Consider the following 18,019-nt stretch of genomic DNA (forward strand, 5'->3'; position numbering starts at 1 on the left):
TACATACCTCAACCAAATTGCTGTTGCCCGAAACGGAGCAGACCCTGCTGAAGATACTAAATATGAAGATTGAGGATCAGCCAGTCGTCGAAATACAAGAGAATCAGAGTTCAGAGCAATTCTAAGTATTTATATACTGCTCCCATAACTTGAGCAAAGACTCTGCTGAATATGATAGATATTTCGAATGGCTAAAACCTTAATTGAAGCCCCTGGTCCAATAAGCAAAATCTAAGTTATTGGTCATACAGTAAAAATATTTCTGGATGTGTCAATACGCATCCGAAACAATGATGGAGACCGACATTCTGACGGATGATGTGCATTCTGAATTGTGGAGGTGGTCTACGTTTTGAAAAGTTTCAGAAGACATCAGTTTAAATAGATAGATCGATCATGATATGAACCATCCTGCTTTTCTTGGTGACCAGGAAAATTCGGGAATATAACGCGAGAGACTGCTCGTTCAGAATTATCTCGACTGCCTCTTTCTACAACAGAACGTGAACCGCTTCCCTTTGTTTCATCAGATTAGAGTAACCAAATTGAATTGGGTTTTAGACACAGGAGATTGTTTCCAAAACTGACGATAGTAACCCTCGCTCGTAATAGAAAAGACCCAGTCATAGTCCATTATGTTTGACCATGTCCCACAAAAGAGGCCTAAAAGAGCATCTACGATGAAATTTGGAAGATATATGCAAGGGAGGAAAAGAGGAAATGCCTTAAGACTGTTCTCAGCCCCATCCTTCCTTATGGTAGGAAGGCAAGTTAGAGAATTTCATTCCTTGCAGTTCGTTGGCGACCGCACGTTGAACCTAGCTGTCGAGGATGAGGTCTCGTATGAGGCTACGAATTGGACTTAGGCAGTGTCTGTTTAAAGAACTTTGCGGATCGCCTCTGCGAGCGATTTGCTTTAGTACGCTTTCCAGACGAATGCAGTAGGCCGTGAGCAGGTGTGAACGATCTATTTTGATGATTCTTTAGATCTTGTGATGACAATCTCGTGATGGTACCTTTCATGATGGTATCGGGTTCCAAAGCAGAAACCCTTATAAGATCTTTACTGTTTTTAAGCAAGTCTGACACAATGTCACGCCGGATGTGTTCAAGTTCTACCGATTACCATATTGGTAACAGAAAACGCACGCCGAGACGTATTGGTTAAAGTTTCCACATACGTCTTGTAATACGGTTGGGTTCAATACGACCTCTTTCAATGTACTAAATGAAGTAACCAAGAATAGGTCAGCGTGAGAAGCTTAGATGATTAGAAGCCGGACTTCTCTTGGAGCAATGTAGACATACATAAGAACAATGCAAAGCTTACAATTATGAATATACAATGGTGAAAAGCAAAAACAAAAATACCGAATAGATGTTCATCAATTATTTAAAAGAAAGGAATACCAATAATACCGAATCCTACTAAAAGTGATAGGGCCTCTGTTGCGTAATTTCTTAACACACAATACTTGCACGTAACCAGTTATACCGATAAGAAGGATGCAGCCTAACCCCTAAAGTATCGAATACAACGTCGTAACCAAAGAGGTCCCTTCCAAAACAAATTTTTAATAGGGGCATGAGTTACGCCATCTTTACTGGATAAGGAACAGATGAATGTAACACTGAGATATAGCAGTGTTCAATGTAATACTGCAATAACAACAAACAATTTTAATTTTAATTGGTCACGATCTGCGACACATCTAGTAACGTGGCCTGCTTAAAAAAGTTGACACATCGGTGCATGGACAAAGTGAGGTGCACGAGTGGACATTGTCTTATGGACAATTCTGCACGCTTTGGGAGGATGATTCACGTCGCGTTTCTCTACAAGAAAAAGTAAAATCAACGCAATAGCGACATGTAGGATATTGCTCATAATAGGATGGTTCAACTTTTCATAAGAAACATTACTGCCAATTGTAATCAAAACTGGCTCAGCAATTCTAAACAAGATGAGAACAGTTTGCTATAAAAGTGACAATCTTGCTGGGGGAGCCACACAAGAAACAGTTTTCAAGAGTATGTCCTAGTAAACATTCCTGCAAGTTTTATGGAAGTTGACTCAGCTGTTATGAGAATAAGTATAAATATTTTCTCCATATAGTTGCTATGGAAGCCACATCATTACTAAAAGATCCACCTGGACCACAAACTTAAGCAATATGCTTACTTAGGGGTAATTGAAACTGGCCCAGTGGTTTTGAGAAGTAGTTTTAAATAGCAATAGTACTGAACGTTGAACACGGATCAGTAGCTTAAATCTTGAACATTGAACATCAACACTCCTTACCCCATATATATGAACACAACATTGTACAAGGCAGTATATTCGCACAAACTCGTGTTTTATTGATAATTTTGCTGAACGTATTTGAACATATTGGCAAGTCATAATTTTGTTTCAAAACACGATTCAATACCGTGCCATTAACAATAGTTGACACAACAAAATATCGACCAATAGCCCTAGTTCCAGGCTAGTTGTGGGGATCTGGTATAAATCTGATATATAAGTAGGACAGAAGACTAACGCAATTCGGACTGATAGTTTAAACCTCAATTTCGAGAGATAATGGTAAATAGAAAAGGTTGAATGTCGCCAAATATATGAGTGTTACATTAATGCCATGAACAACAGAAGTTCAGATACATGTGGACTTATTTTAGGATATAGTCTCTCTCCTCATTACTAGGGAGAGACAGGTTTAATAAATCCGCTTTTCTTTTGAACTCCAGGTATCCTGCTGCTTCGTAAAATTTCTCACAAGCGTGGTCAATAAGTTTCATGTACCTCTGATCAATTTTAGTGCGCCACTTCGATGCAGTCTCTGAAGAGTTTGCTTTCTGGGTGCATAACATACAGTTTTTTTCTTTTCCTCCGGAAGTCTTTTCTCTGATATGTTCCTCAACAGCCTTTGGCATAGGGATTCCAGCGAATTTATACAGCTTACTGGCGATCGGAACTGGGTTTTCAGCTAGATCCTCGTACCGAAGTATGGTGACCCTTCCAGGGAATATGTTCTGGAGCTGAACGCTCGCTTTCAAATCGCTTAGCATAGTCTCACAGTACCTGATTGGCCATTCAATCTTATGCTCCTTCCGACGTTGTGACATGAGCATTCCTCTTGGGTCCCGAAGTAGGTGAATAACCTTGAGGTTGGAATCGCCTGTAAGTAAGCGACCAGCAACAGTCATAGGGAGGCGGATGAACTTAAACAGTCGAAGTTTAGATCGTAAACAGGAGTCACGTACCATATTATTGCACTTACGATGAGAACTTTTGGGCTTCACTACTAAAGGCATCAACCTTTTCACTCCATTACACAGGAGAAATTTCTTCCCAATTTCACTGCCAAACCGCCATGTAAGAGCATCAGTCAAACTTGAAGTGTCCAGTTCATCAAATCGGCAGTACAACCACTTCTTGGCCTCATTGTGAAGAAAATTCATATTCGACATATTTGCAGCGTGGTTCAACCTAGTACAAAAAAATGATAATAAAGTTAATTATTCAGTTACCGTTTATTAAATTACTTTACTCACTTGAACTAATAATAAGGAAGTGTAAATTCAGGTGCTGTCTTGCTGTAGTGTTTAATGTTTTCAGCGCGATATATTCAACTTGTGGACAAGGAATGCGAGAAACTATTTGGAGTGATATATGAGTTATACAGAACAGATGAACAGAACAGTGTTTGCCTCATCTGGGGGTGAGTCAGTCTGTTTGGGGGCAGGCTGGGCTCTGGTGACCGAAGACAGGGTGTTTCAGATTGTGAGGATGGTTTGCCTCATGCGATTGGGTCAGCAGGTGTGGTGGTTGGTACATCGGTAGGAACAAATGTTAACCGGCTGAAAGGACGGCTGACCCCCCTCCACTTGAGAATGCAGTTTTTCAAATCACTTTAGGTTGAAATGGAGGAAAGACTGCAAACGCATGTTACAAATGCATCCCTACTTTCATTTAGATATTTTATTGCAATTTGCATTATTGTATAGCTCAAGGTTTGCATACGAGTGGAAACAATGTTTGATGCAAACAATAAGTGCTTGGCCATTATGCTGACGCCCGCTTGTTGAAAAGGTTTGCGATAAAAATGCCACAGCCTTATGGATAAGCAGTATGTCGGTTTTGGTGGGTTGAGTGCAGGATCAGGCCTCTATGCACTCCATATGGAAGAATGGCTCTAGCAATACACATGGAAACAAGAGAGAGGAAGTTGTTGTTGTGGTAGTGGTGTTTAACGTCATTTTTCAGCACACGATAGGCTATACGTGGCGGCCAGTATTAATGGTGGAGGAAGAACCCTGGAAAACCCCAGAAAGAACCACCGCCCCACTAGAAGCTACTGGCAAGCTTTCTCACATACCCACATTGGCTGAATCTGAGACTCGAACCCACGCAGACAGAGGTGAGATGGCAGTAATCCATAACATAGAGCGCTTTAGACCAGTCGGCCGCGCGGGGCCCCAGGGAGAGGATGCAATTTTAGCGAGTGATAATAATGCTAAAAGGAATTAATTTTCAATATAGACATTGATAAAACCTTACGATTGGTAGATCACGAATAAGGCAGTACATGAACTTACACTATAACTACATCCACAGACCTATGCAAAGGGGCTTGCTGCTCTTCAGTTACAAGTCCCACGACTTGGTCTAGCCTATCGTCCTATTTCGGCACCAAATCCTAATACTAATAATGTGGTCTTGGTACAGCGACTAATGTTTAGAAGCTCTAAGCGCTTCACAATATTAGATAACACATACGGACATACACAACGACAATATCATACAAACACCATGAAATTACAAGACAAGAACATACTGACAATAATTAAGAAAATAAATATAAAGTCTTTAAGTCTGTTCTTTTACTCGAAACTGGTGAGCTTTAAGGGCAATCTTGAATGGGATCACACTATCCTTGTGTCTGAGATCAATGGGCTATTCATTCCACGTAGCTGGGCCCTGTTACGCAAAAGAACGTTATCCGTATGAATTCATTTTAACAGTAGGAACAACGAGAATACGAGTGTAGGAAATGATGCTTAAGTTTCTCGATGGAGTAAACACATGGATGAGGTTATCTAGGTATATTGGATGGGAACCAGTCAGCGAAATGTAGCATAGTGGAGGATTTTATGTTTGATTCTGGATCGAATTGGTGCTAGTACCCAATGGAGGTTACAGAGCTAGGGAAAGGTGTGTTCATTTCTTCGTACTCTACAGATAATCCGAACACCAGTCTTTGTAAACCTCGTAAAACAAGAAAATGAGATTGTAAAAGACTATTGCTTCACACTGCCGACAAAAATACAGGCTAGAATTCGACGCGCAAAGTTTTATGGCGCTTAGGGCACATGATATCCTATCCTAGGACCGAATGGCTATAAATTTATTATCGTGTTGATGGTACTTCTAGAGAAAGCAGAGCAAAGACAGCAAAACAGCTACGACAAAGATACTAATGCAGTAGACACCCTTAAAATGATGGTCTGCTCCTGGAACGCTGACATCGCCGCACTGTCCATTGAGGAGGTCGATCAACTAGTTGTCGAAGCTACTACCATTCTTCTAACATTGAAGAATATATCTGCAAGGAATCCGGATAGATATTTATTCACTGTCAAGTGCATGATCTCGTTATGTCGCAGTACCCCCTGTATTGCAACTACATCATTCCAGTATCAAAGTATATACCATCATCGTCTGCTGTTAAAGTGAACAAGGACAACCGCAGCTTTGAATATGCCATTATGTAGGCACTTTACACGGGGGACGATAGAAATGCTGATCGGCAAGGCACGAACAGCCAGCAAATGGGCAAGCTCGACTTTGCTGGCATATACATTTCTATAAAGGTTAGTAAAACTGACAAGTTCGAGCGGCACAACCAAACAAATACAGTTAGTGTCTTTGGAAGAAAATATGGCCTATACCAATTACGGATTAGCGAAAAAGTAAGGAAACATTCGATAGACCAGTTATTACTCTCTTGTGAAATGCCTGGCTAAAAAATACACTATATCTGAATAAAGAACAGTTTTAAGAATATAAGCACATAAAACGCAAGAAGAAAAGCACGTTTGCATTTATGTCAACGTACTGGAAGTCCTCACTAAAGATTTCCAAGGTATAAGCGAAAATCGACTAAAGGTGTCCTTACCGGAGTCAGGCAAAAATATCAATGCCTTTCAGAACCACCACCGCATGATGTTCGTCCCGTACGTTATCTATCTAAACGTGCTAGTGTAAGGTCATACTGGCAGTCCGGATAACAGATGCACACAGAAAATAGCTGTCCAGGTTCCATGTACTTTCCGCTATATAGTCTCTTGCAGCGGCGGCGTTTCCAGAGAACCGTTGTTATACCGTGGCAAGAGTGCAGATAAACGTGAGCAGGAGAAAATGTTAGCTGGTCGCGTTATTCAGCTGAGCGTTAATAGATGGAGAGGAAAAAGTGGCTTTTCAAGAAGACACAAATTGCCACAGAGCACTCCTTTTCGGAACGACATAAGAGAAGGATAGGGAATCAACTGCCATATTACCAGCAGGCCGCGCGACACCATCCACAAAGTATGTAACCGGAAGCAGAAGATTTATAAAAAAAAACATACAGGTGACAGGTGTTTTTCATAGCCTGTCACGCTAAGGAGTAGTATAGTGAAATAGCGGTTCTGGCTCACTAATGAAAACCAAACGGGGAAAAAAATAAGCAAACTGTCAGATTGAGAAACCGAGGAATTCGATTTTAAAAAATAACTTGATCCGGAAATGGGATTCTGGGGCCAAGATGAAGAAATGTGATCGGAATTGTGATCAGAAATGGAATCTGAGATCTGGAAATGAGATGAAAAATGACTTTGAAAACAAGATCGGGGAAAAATGTAAGCAAAGGTGTTAGAAATATGACAGAATAAAGTTCTATCCTGGCTCAGTATACCAACGAAAGTGACTGAAAAACCGGGCTGAAAAGCAACTATAGAAACTTCAGATTGTGATTCTGTGAGATATGATGTGAGCGAGATCCTGAACCGGAGTGCAGGAATCCGGGTTTGGAAAGGGGATGATTCTGGAATTGATGAGGAATCGTGCAATGAAGAGAAATGATGGGACTTCACAATGACGAGATGACAAAAAGACATTTTGATGGATCGGGAAAGTGGCAAAATTCTATATAATTATATGATTTGTGCCACTTTCCCGGAAGGCTTATTTTAACAAACTGAGGGGTCCTTATGGATTGATTTTAGTATTTCAGAAAAGACACAATGATATTGCCATATAAGATATTAGAGATATGACGCCACTAAATATAATATAATAATGATGCATCAATTGGAAATGAAGATGCGCGAAAATCCGCCGCGCACTAAATTTTACAAGATATACAAAACAAAACAAGAAGCCATCGATGATAACACCGTGAATGGAATTTATCGAGCAAGACCATTTATCCAATGTTTGAAAAAAGTTGATACTGAATTTCATTACTGGGACGTGGAATTTACTGATACGATCAAAGAAATATTCAATAAATACTATGCTGGGCGAACTAGCGTTAATGAAATTCTTTCAAAGTTTGTCAGGAGAAAGTTCACGGTTGATATTGATTCCAAGGAAGATCAACGTGAGATCAGGAATTATTTCGAAAAGTTATACAAGGAAATCCGGTTATCAGAAACAACTAAAGGACATCATGTAACCGCGGTTAACAAGATTGTAACGCTTGCTGAACATAAACAATTATTGTTGAAGACTGCACTGGATAATCCATGTTGGGACGTTGATGATGGAGCTTGTCTTCACGGGTTGAAGTTGCAGGGAACAAAATCAAATAAACAAGGAAGTGTGATAAAAACTTCATTAGATGGAATTTCTGTATATGATTCGCTGATGACTGTTTTCGAAGACGTTAAAGTTAATGAACAGAACGACTTCAATTTTGAGACTTCCTGGGATTTCCAAACACAAAGTGTTTCTGACAAGGATATCGCAGCGATATCTACTGCGGTGACTGGAAAACCTGATCAGATTGTTAGACAAATTTGTGCTTCTGGACGCATGATGACCTTTGAAATGAGACCCGGACACGATTGTGTCATCTGCCAACGACGACATGGTTGTGATGAAGCGCGGTGTATCATTGATAGTAAATGCGAAAATCTTCTTGTTGTTGATTATTCCGGTCACTACAAAATTATTTGTCCAAGAGGTCGTAGGTACGGAAAACGTATCTTTGTCGACAAAGATAGTTTGAAATCTCGCATAGAATATTATTTATCAGGTGGATTTGATTCTGCTATTGATGCGGTTGCAAGAAATCTACCACTGGAACAAAGAAAACCTGATTACATAAAACATTTATTATCGTTACGGCGTAATAATTATTCTGGTGATTTTTCAACGAGAACTCCTGGACTTGTCTATACTGAACCACCTGCTCACGTTAAAAACACCAACGGAATTTCAGGATGTGGTTGCCGTCGAGATGAATTACGTTTCCAAGATTATCTTGACGGGTCATATTGTGGTATGGGTAAATCAGAAGCAGCATGGGAATCAGTTCCTGAGGGTTTATCAGTGCTGTACATCAGTTACAGGAAAACATTATCTTCGAAGACTTCCGCGGATTACAAAACTAAACTGTACTCGCAGATTCCTGGAAAGATTGTTTCCAAACCCGGTGACGGACAACGAGTAGTTGTTCAGTTTGATTCACTGGAGAGAGTTAGAGGAGAACCTGATGTTGTTATCGTTGATGAGTTTCACGGAATTCTCAGGCAATGCTTCAGAAATAAACGAAGTAGACAATTATGGGAAGCTTTTGAAGGACTTATATCGGCAGCGGAATATATTAAAGTGTTAGATGCTGACGCTAACGATGATGATTTAAGATTATTCAAGATGATGAATAGAGATATAATCTTTATTGTCAATGATTACAAACCTGATACTGGAAAAGTCCTTATCATGGAAAACAGCCACCAGGACAATTATGAGAAAATGTGGAAGTATCTTAAAGATCATCCAACAGCTAAAATAGCTGTGTTTACACATTTCAAAAGACGCGGCAAGTTCTCCGTGGAAGAACTAGCAAAAGAAGCACAACGAAGAGGAATATCTGTGAAGTGGTATCACGCTGACACAAACGCGGTTAATAAACACAATGATTTCTCTAATCCAGCTGAGGCTTTCAAAGATGTTCAGATTGTGATTTATAATCTCACGTTGGAAGCTGGAGTTAGTATCGTTGATGAGAGTTTCACTGCGATGTTTGTGTTTTCACAGGAATTAGGATCAGTTGAAGGAACAAAACAAGCTCTTCAGAGATTCAGAAATATTCTTGAGTTTCATTAGTCAGTACAACGAAGTTCTAATCCAGAATGTAACTTGGAAGTAACACGTGATAGTCTGATAAAGGAAGATAATCAACGACGAGAGAAACTTTACTAACACTGAAAGGGAAAAAATGTTACCGGGTATTGCTTGATCTAAATTCGGCCTTCGGTCAAGCTTATATCAGTTATACCATTGAAAACAATCTTTCCAGGAAGCATTTCACTGCAAGGTTAATTGCGTCTTTGAAAAAAACTGGGTTTTCTATAGATGAAATTCCTCCTGACAGTTACGAGACTTTCAAAGATAAAAAAAAGAAGCTAGCATAACTAAGATAATTGGGAACTACGTTGATAATTCCAATGTTGATTTGGAACTGTTATTAACGCTGGGTGAACGAATGAAAGAAGCTGCTGAACCTTGTCAAGATGAAACCGTAGCGAACTTGAAACGGTCAAGAAAAGATCCTGATTGGGAAAACAGAGATATATGGGATGATTTGGAAAATCCAGATGATCCTGTGAAACCAGAGTTAATTCACTACAAATATAATTCCGAAGACGTTTCTGATCCATATCAGAAAAAGGTAAGTTACTTAAATAGCATTTATCAATGTGATATTAGCAAACTAATCCCTGATGAGATTGAATCCGCATACAAAGAAAGGAAAACAGCAAAACGTGAATATCGAGAAAAGATAGCTGATTACGCCGGCGACCAAATATATCAACAAAAAGAATTTAACAGTGATACAATCTCACCGAGACAACGCCGTGAATACACACAAGAAATAATTGCACAAGGAAATCTTCCATCGTATGTTTCCTACGATCAAAATACTCCAATAGACCTTAACGCGGCTGCAGAAATAATATTGAAATCCCCAGCGAATTATCAAAAACTAGTCGAACACAGAATAATCCAATCAAGAACAAGAAATCCAACACTAAGAATAATTAAAGAAGGCATCAAACAAATTTACCGATATTACGGAGCTAAAATAAAATCCAACGAAAACAAACATACCAAAGTGAGTGATTATACGTTATATTATCCGTGGCGACCAAAACCTGACTGTTTCTACAACGAAGACTGGCGAAAAACAATAGTAACAGAAAATATTGGAGTTGGCGGCAAAGATATTCTTGCAACCGACGATGCCAGTTCATGGTTGAAGTTTTATATTTGGAAAGCTAATAACTGGTTTAACCGGTATGATAAATCTTAGAACGACTACAACCTTCAGATTGTTAAATAGACCAATCGGGAAAGTGGCAAAATTCTATATAATTATATGATTTGTGCCACTTTCCCGTAAGGCTTCTTTTGATCATTGGATGGCTTCTTCTGGGTCGATTTTGTATCGCCTGAGAACATAGAAAAGTATTAGAAACACGGCAAATAACATAAATGACTCATTTTGATGCTAATGGTGTTGTCGCCGCGATACAACACCATAATACTATTCAACCTGGAACGACGTTGAAGATGAAATGTGATTCCAACGGGTTAGTTAGCGCTTTTGCTAAGTCCCCGGATGGATCAGATTAATTGGTTGTTTTCTGATATCTGTTCTCGCTAGAATTACTTGCAATTCCAGAAACGCTAGTGTCCTTCGGATTTCTCAGGTCGATAGTTCGCAATGCTGCGTTCTCATCAGTTAATCGTTGTAGTTCTTCGAAGAGATCATCGACGGATTTTAACACTTGCTCGTTGGCTTCGATTTCTTCAAGTTGTTCTTGTATTATTTTAAGAAGAGTTTCACATTTTTTACACTCATCGTTATTTTCTTTGTTAGTTCCAGAAATGCTAGCATTTCCCTTCCATATTTGATAGATTCTGTCAAAACTGATCTTGTACTTCCTGGCTATTTCAGCGACTGGAATTTTGTTTCTGCTTTCTATTATGTCTTGAATGTCATCTTCGTTAAGTAGAATCTTGCGTGGCATTGTTACAATTGTTATAACAATTGCAATTACAACAATTGCAATTATAGTAATAATTAACTGTTATCTGTGATATTTTCTGGTGATTTCAGCTTTTCTTTGATCAACTCGATTAAATCCTGAATAATAAACTCTAAGCTCTCGGTTCTGTTGGTTAAATCTTGAATATCTGCCTCAATCCTACATTGAACTGTTTCAGTCTCGCCACGGAATTCTTCGATGTCCATTTTAAAAATGTTTCACATTTTCCAATTAACTTTATTGTTGGTTTTGTTCCGCGTATATTTCATCAAGTTCAGCTTGTAGCCGCTTAATAATACCATCTTTAAATGTAATCTCTCGCTGAAGTTTCTCTACGGTATCATCGCTGATATTTATTTGATCCGTCATTCGATTGATGAGAGCCAGACGTTCTTGAGAAATACTTTTTAATTCCTCATTTGATTCCTGTAACTCTGCAAGTTGTGAACTTTGTTCTTCAAACTTCTTTTGAAGATCCATCATTGACAATGCTCCGCCAATCTTTTTTTGTCGTTCTGAAATCGCTGCTTCAAGTTCAGCTTCGTGATTCTAAACCTTCTTTTGCTCGCTTACAAGTTCTAGAAGTTTTCTATGTTGGAGTATGTTTTCTTCGTGTATCTTCTTGTTCATCGCGGTAACTTCAGCAAGTCGATCTCGTTCTTTGTCAACTTTTAGTTGTTCTCGGCGGGTCTTTTCTTTTATGTTTTCGATGTATTTTGTGAGCCTCTTTTCGCGTTCAGTTCCAGCATAACCGCCAATAAACTTCTCGTTGGGATATGCTGCTTTCCATATTTTGTATAGTCCTGGTAGTCCAATGTGATACTCTGCGGAGATCTTCGCTGGTGATTGTTTTCCTCGGAGATTTATAATGTTAAGTTATTCAGCTGCTGTTAAATATCTGGCCTTCGCGGGCATATATTAAACGTGTAAAAAATTAAGACAGAAAATAATATCAGAAAAATCCTTTAGTTAGCAAAAATAACATTTGATAATCACGCGTGAGAAAAAAATATCAAAAATAATATTCACTGAAATATTTACAAATACTAGTATTTATACTGGGTTTTTTGACCGGTTATTTTGTTATTTTTTGTCGCTGTATTTTCTGATATGATGTTTTTCGAACAATATTATCGTTGTTAGATTCTCTATCTGAGAATTGCATCGAGGATGCAAGTAAATAATAATATCGTTGTAACAATATCAATAATCATGCAGCGAGAAATATCGTCGGAAATAATATTCACTGAAATATTTTGAAATACCAGTATTTTTACTGGGTTTTTTGACTGGTTATTTTGCTATTTTTATTGTTGTAATATCTGATATGATGTTTTTTGAACAATATTTATCATTGTAAATTCTCTATCTGAGGTTTCCAGATGGATAACAATATCATTGTAGCAACATCAACAATCACGTGAAGAGAAATAATATCAATAAAATAACACAGGACATCGCCACGGAAAACCTGAAAATTACAGTTTTCACTGTTGAATACTCAGCGTTATTTGATTGTATTTTTTTCTGTCATGATTTCCCGGACATGATTATTCGTGTCAGATGATCCATTGGAAGGTTAATTTGTTGAAATTAATGTCCGGAAATAATATCAGGAAAATCGATTTACGCGATAAAGATGTCTCAGAAATCCCTGCAGAAATTGCAAATCACAGGTTTCACTTGATTCACAATTGATATTATTTGATTGTATCCTTTCCCGATATTATTTTCCTGCACGTGATTATCGATGATATTTTCTCTGGTATTTTTATTTTTTTACTGGATCAAAAAAGAATTTCAAACTATCGAAGCCAACCAGCAAATGTTAGAGACGGTCGATTGTCTGAAGAAAACGCAAATAAATCTGAAACCTAAAAATTCAATGGATCAATTAAAAATGCGAAACTTTTCAAATTTATATATTTATATTTGCATGTTACTGTTGATTGAAAACATAACAATCTGGAAAACCCTTAAACCGGAAACACTACGGATATTTCTAAGGTATCATCGAAATTCTGGGATTTCAAAATCAAATCGATACTCGGAGACTTCCATTTTACTCTGATGATGTTCTTCCTCCAGCACTCATAGAAGCTTGAATCGTCAAACAGAATTCTGAATTCTGGAAACGCTTGCAATTCTAAAGTGACCAAGAGCAAGCATGTAAATACCATCTCGAGAATATCTTTTATCGTCGAAGTTGCTTAATCCAGTCTTGCGAATCTCATCAGTAAATACTTCATGTCGGTATCATCTAAATCCTCTAGTTGTTACAGTTTGTAGTTTACAACCTGGTGTTCTGTATAACGCAGCGAGATAATCATCAAATGTTAGTTTGTTCTTCACGTAATTGTTATTAACGCCTTTGGCTTTCTTGACAGTTACATCATCTTCAGTGACCAGCGAATACATCTTAGATCGGAGTCCAACAAACTCACGTACTGGTCTGAACGCGAACTCGTCTTTGAACTTTCCAATGACTTTCTTGTTGGTGTTGTCGTGGAAAACGCTAGCGTTTTTGCCTCCAACATCTGACAGATCAAACAATTCTCGGTGATCATAAATATCTTGGTAAAAATCATCACATGGGACCTCATGAACCAGCGAATCAGTATCTGACATTAATAATTCAGCTGTTGGAAACTGTTTCTTGAAGAAACCGTAGTGAAAGTCATACATGATAGTCTTTGACAGATCCAGCACTGCAGCGCCAACATAAATAGGTTTATTCAGCTTCAACGTTGTTTGTTTCCTGGTTATCAGTACAAGGTTATCATTGATTCGTTTCTCGTTCTTGAAACAGTTTCCACGGACTAATCTATTTCTGCGACCAACATTATTTACGATGTCAACGTGAACGCGTTCACGTACGTTCTCCATGGTCTTGCCAAATACTGAATTATTCATCAACTTGAAGAAGTCCTTCTGGAAGTCTGATTTTGCTGCGGTTCTTCTTGTTGTATTCGCGCTAATATAAGTTTTCAACCAACAGCTGTGATTGAATTTCAATACTCGATGAACTTTTCTCAGTATAAGACCAGCATCAAGAGCTTGTTTGAGTAACGCGTAATGACAAATATAACCGCGTTTGTTAAATAAGTTCGGAACGAGTTTATGAAACGGACAAGGATTATTTGTTCTCAGCGATAACTGTTCCCGTGATATCATATTATCAGTTATTACGATATGTTCTGGTAGATACGGATAATCGTTATGAGAATCATGTAACTGCGCTGGATAATCAACGTCAACTTCAACAAAGTAACTAACTTCTGGATGAACTTCTCCGGTTACATTTGATGTTTCAGCGAGAAATTCTTCTGCGGAGATCCATTTGAAACCACCGTATGGCATTGGCATTGACATTGCAGCATCATAAAGATTATTAGCATCTATGTAACAGATATATTTACTGAGTTCTTCAGGATTATAATCATGAAGATATTTGTTGTTTGCTTGTGAATATTTCTTTGTTATAACGCTGATTCCACCACGGGTCCCTTTCTCGATAAACAGATACATATCAGCGTCGGTCAACAATTCCAATTTGATCTGAGAGTGTTTCAACGCTGCGTCCCAAGAAAGTCCAGGAGCACTGAAGTAATGAGCTGGATCAAGACCATATTCTGCCAACGAGGTTGTTCTGAATTCTTCGAAAACATCAGATAACATCAACACATCTAACCGTAAGTAATGATCGTGATAATCACCAAAGTTCTCACAACGAAGTGTATTCCAGTTATTGATTGCTTGCTGATATTGTTTCGCAGTGATGTCACTGTCATACAACGTTGAGTAGAATGCTTCTTTTGGTGGTAACGATGGTTCATCGAAAACTTCTGGTCCAGTGAAATACTCATAAGGAAATATTCCTTTGGAAATCTGAAAATTCATTGGATAGTATATTTTTGTCATTCGAAGATCGCTACAGTTCTTTACAAGACTGTCCAGCGAAGCACTCAGAAACTGTATGCTATCAATGAATCTCAACCGTCCGATAGTCAACGATAACAGGTTTTCTGAGTTGCTGGGAATACAATTAATATTAATTCTGTTGTCGCTGCAGTATTTGACAATTTCAGGATGACCTAACGCCTGAAGTACAAAATGACCATCATATCCTCGTAGGTTGTGAAATACAACTGGAATAAACTTCTGAAATTGTCTACAGTTTTCGTGGACTGCTCCAATATATTTATTTGCAATTGGATCGGCAAATGGAACCTTTCGAAATGCACGTCGTGATTCCGCATTGAAAATCTTCTTGCAAACATAACATTTGATAGCTGATTTATACGATGGCAAATTTGTAAACAATCTTCCATAATCTTCCAATATTTGTTGAATACGCTCTTGTTCAGCAAATAAATATTTCAACATATGAACTTCTGGCGGCAGAAACGCTAGCGTTTCCATCGAAGATGTTTGCGATTGAAAATCGCTACGATAAACCGGTGACAATTTCGAATATCTGTCGTCGACGCAGACAGTATTAAGACAATAACTAGCAGGAACATGTTTTTGAACTTTTGTTGTTTTTGAAAATCCTGAAGGATTTCTACCGCGGAAATATGATTTCACTGGGACGAAGAATGATTCAAAATCACCGTAGATGATAAATGGCATTTTACTGCTTCTTTCGTGTTTACTGAAACATAAAATATTCTTTTCAGGTGTTATCATTGCAGTGTTCTCGTAACAGTATTTGTTTTGTTCAATTTCTGCTGAGTAGTAAAACCAGTCAGACAACTGTAACAGAAGTACATTTTATGCTCATGTGCGGTTACTGATGATCTTGCAAAAGGGCTGAAATCTTTTATCCAGCAATAATGATTGTTGTACCACAACAAATTAATAACTGAATCATCTGCACAATGCTTAGACTCCGGTGAAATATGCATTGGAAAAGGTTTTAGTGAATCGTCTAACGAAAACACATTAATCCCGTTTGGAAACAATGTTGGATTTTGCTGGACAATCTGAGATATTTGCTTGACAGGAGTTGGAAATTTATTTCCAGTCAAATTCAGATATTTCTGATACTTCTCGTATTTACTGACTCGGTCAGCGTTTTTACCGGCTGGAAACAACGCAGACAATAACGCCCACATCACACATCTGTTATCGCTGTTCTTCACGTTTATACAGGATTTAGTTGCTATAACAAAGCCAGGAAGTACAACATAAGATCCACCAGAAGTCATTGTAAAGTCATGTGTGGTGATTTTAATGTGATTAATGCTTGATATTACCCAACCGGATCGAGCTGATGTGAATTTGTCAACCGCGGCAGCAATATCTTGATAAGCGCTATCAGCGACGGAATTAAGATCAGTAGTTGAATAAACAACTTTAGTCTTCGAGTTAATATCTGTTAATTGTTTCTTTGCTGGATCCGTTGCCAATTGCATATTAATGCTATAAGTGATAACTAACTTCAGTGCTGGCTGTATTCGAAGAATCGGAACAAGAACAACGTTGATTATCGATCGTAAATCTTCAGCAAGGAATCGATTATTCTTCAAATTATTTGGAGTGAATGTGATGAATTTATCACGACCAGAAAATGCTTGTTTCATTGTGAACTTACTTAAACGAGTTTCCCATCGATGTTGCAGTTGTTGCATTACTTGACGATTCTTCTTGAGAAAGTAAATCTTTGCTAACATTTCAGCGAGTTCAACATTTGATCGGGGCCATTTAGGCTTTCCAGGGATTAGTTTAGATAATTCATCAACAGCTTCACGACGTCGTTGTTGTGATGTCTTTGACAGGGACATTCTAGTATATATATTATACTATTCTTCAAATACGTTTACATCAAATTAGAAAATATTTCATATTTCCATGTAGATCGACGAACGGAGGTTTCTATCAATAACAGCACAAAGTCATCGATATGACAGTATTCAATCGGAAATGCTGTGCATTTCTAAGACTTCCACGGGGTTATTTCCACAACCAGCACTACAATATTATCTGAAGCTTTTGCCTGAGTTTTATACGATGTATTTTTTATACCATATTTCTTATTAAATATATGTAACACTTATTATAAATGATACTCTCAAACGAGTGCAATTGGTTGTTTGTGGGAACAAAAGTCACATGTGAAAAACCTTGTGTTGGAGAATACTGCGCGGTACACGCATATGCGATGAGACATCGTCCTGGAGCAGGCGCTAAACCATGTCTGCAATGTGGAATTGGAATACGCGGTAAAATACCGATTTGTAAAGATTGTGGAGGTCGTGCTTATCGAGCAATGCTTACTTATTACAATAACAGAAAAATAAGATCCCTTGGCTGGTCTACAAGAACACCAACCATCGAGGAGTTTATGGCCAATTACCAACCAAAAATAAAATAAGAAAGATTCCGTGCAATCTGAAAATTTACAAGTAAATTTGCAAACAGAGATTCAATCACAGTAAAGTAAATTCAGATATTCCAACAATTTCTCTGTCGGAGTTATTATAAAACTTTTTTTCAGACTACAAACTGTACTTCTGGTTTCTTCGGGAGCATCAACAGTGGTCAAAAATCGATCAAGAAATATAAAACATTCAGTCTCCCACGTTTCACGTAGCGACCGAGGATACCACTGCGGGTAACGATAAAGCGCGAAACGAATTGTTCCGTCGTCGAGTTCATTAACATCAAATCGGAAAAATGTCATTAACTTCTTCACGGG

The 18,019-nt window shown here is 38.2% G+C and overlaps 1 protein-coding gene across 2 annotated transcripts in view; it reads right to left on the reverse strand.

Moving 5' to 3' along the window:
- Positions 1 to 2,336: 2,336 nt before the first annotated feature.
- The window catches only part of LOC149804120 (carbohydrate sulfotransferase 1-like), a 34,554-nt gene continuing 18,871 nt past the window's right edge, over positions 2,337 to 18,019 (reverse strand). For both annotated transcript variants that reach the window (XM_089954087.1, XM_089954086.1), the window contains exon 4: positions 2,337 to 3,490. In XM_089954087.1, coding sequence (XP_089810213.1) covers positions 2,671 to 3,490 — 820 coding nt within the window. In that variant the 3' untranslated portion in view covers positions 2,337 to 2,670. The remainder of the gene's footprint in view (positions 3,491 to 18,019) is intronic.

The sequence above is a fragment of the Sinohyriopsis cumingii genome, chromosome 3 (genome assembly GCF_028554795.1).
Source record: "Sinohyriopsis cumingii isolate HCF-2022 chromosome 3, ASM2855479v2, whole genome shotgun sequence".
Taxonomy (NCBI): Eukaryota; Metazoa; Mollusca; class Bivalvia; order Unionida; family Unionidae; genus Sinohyriopsis; species Sinohyriopsis cumingii.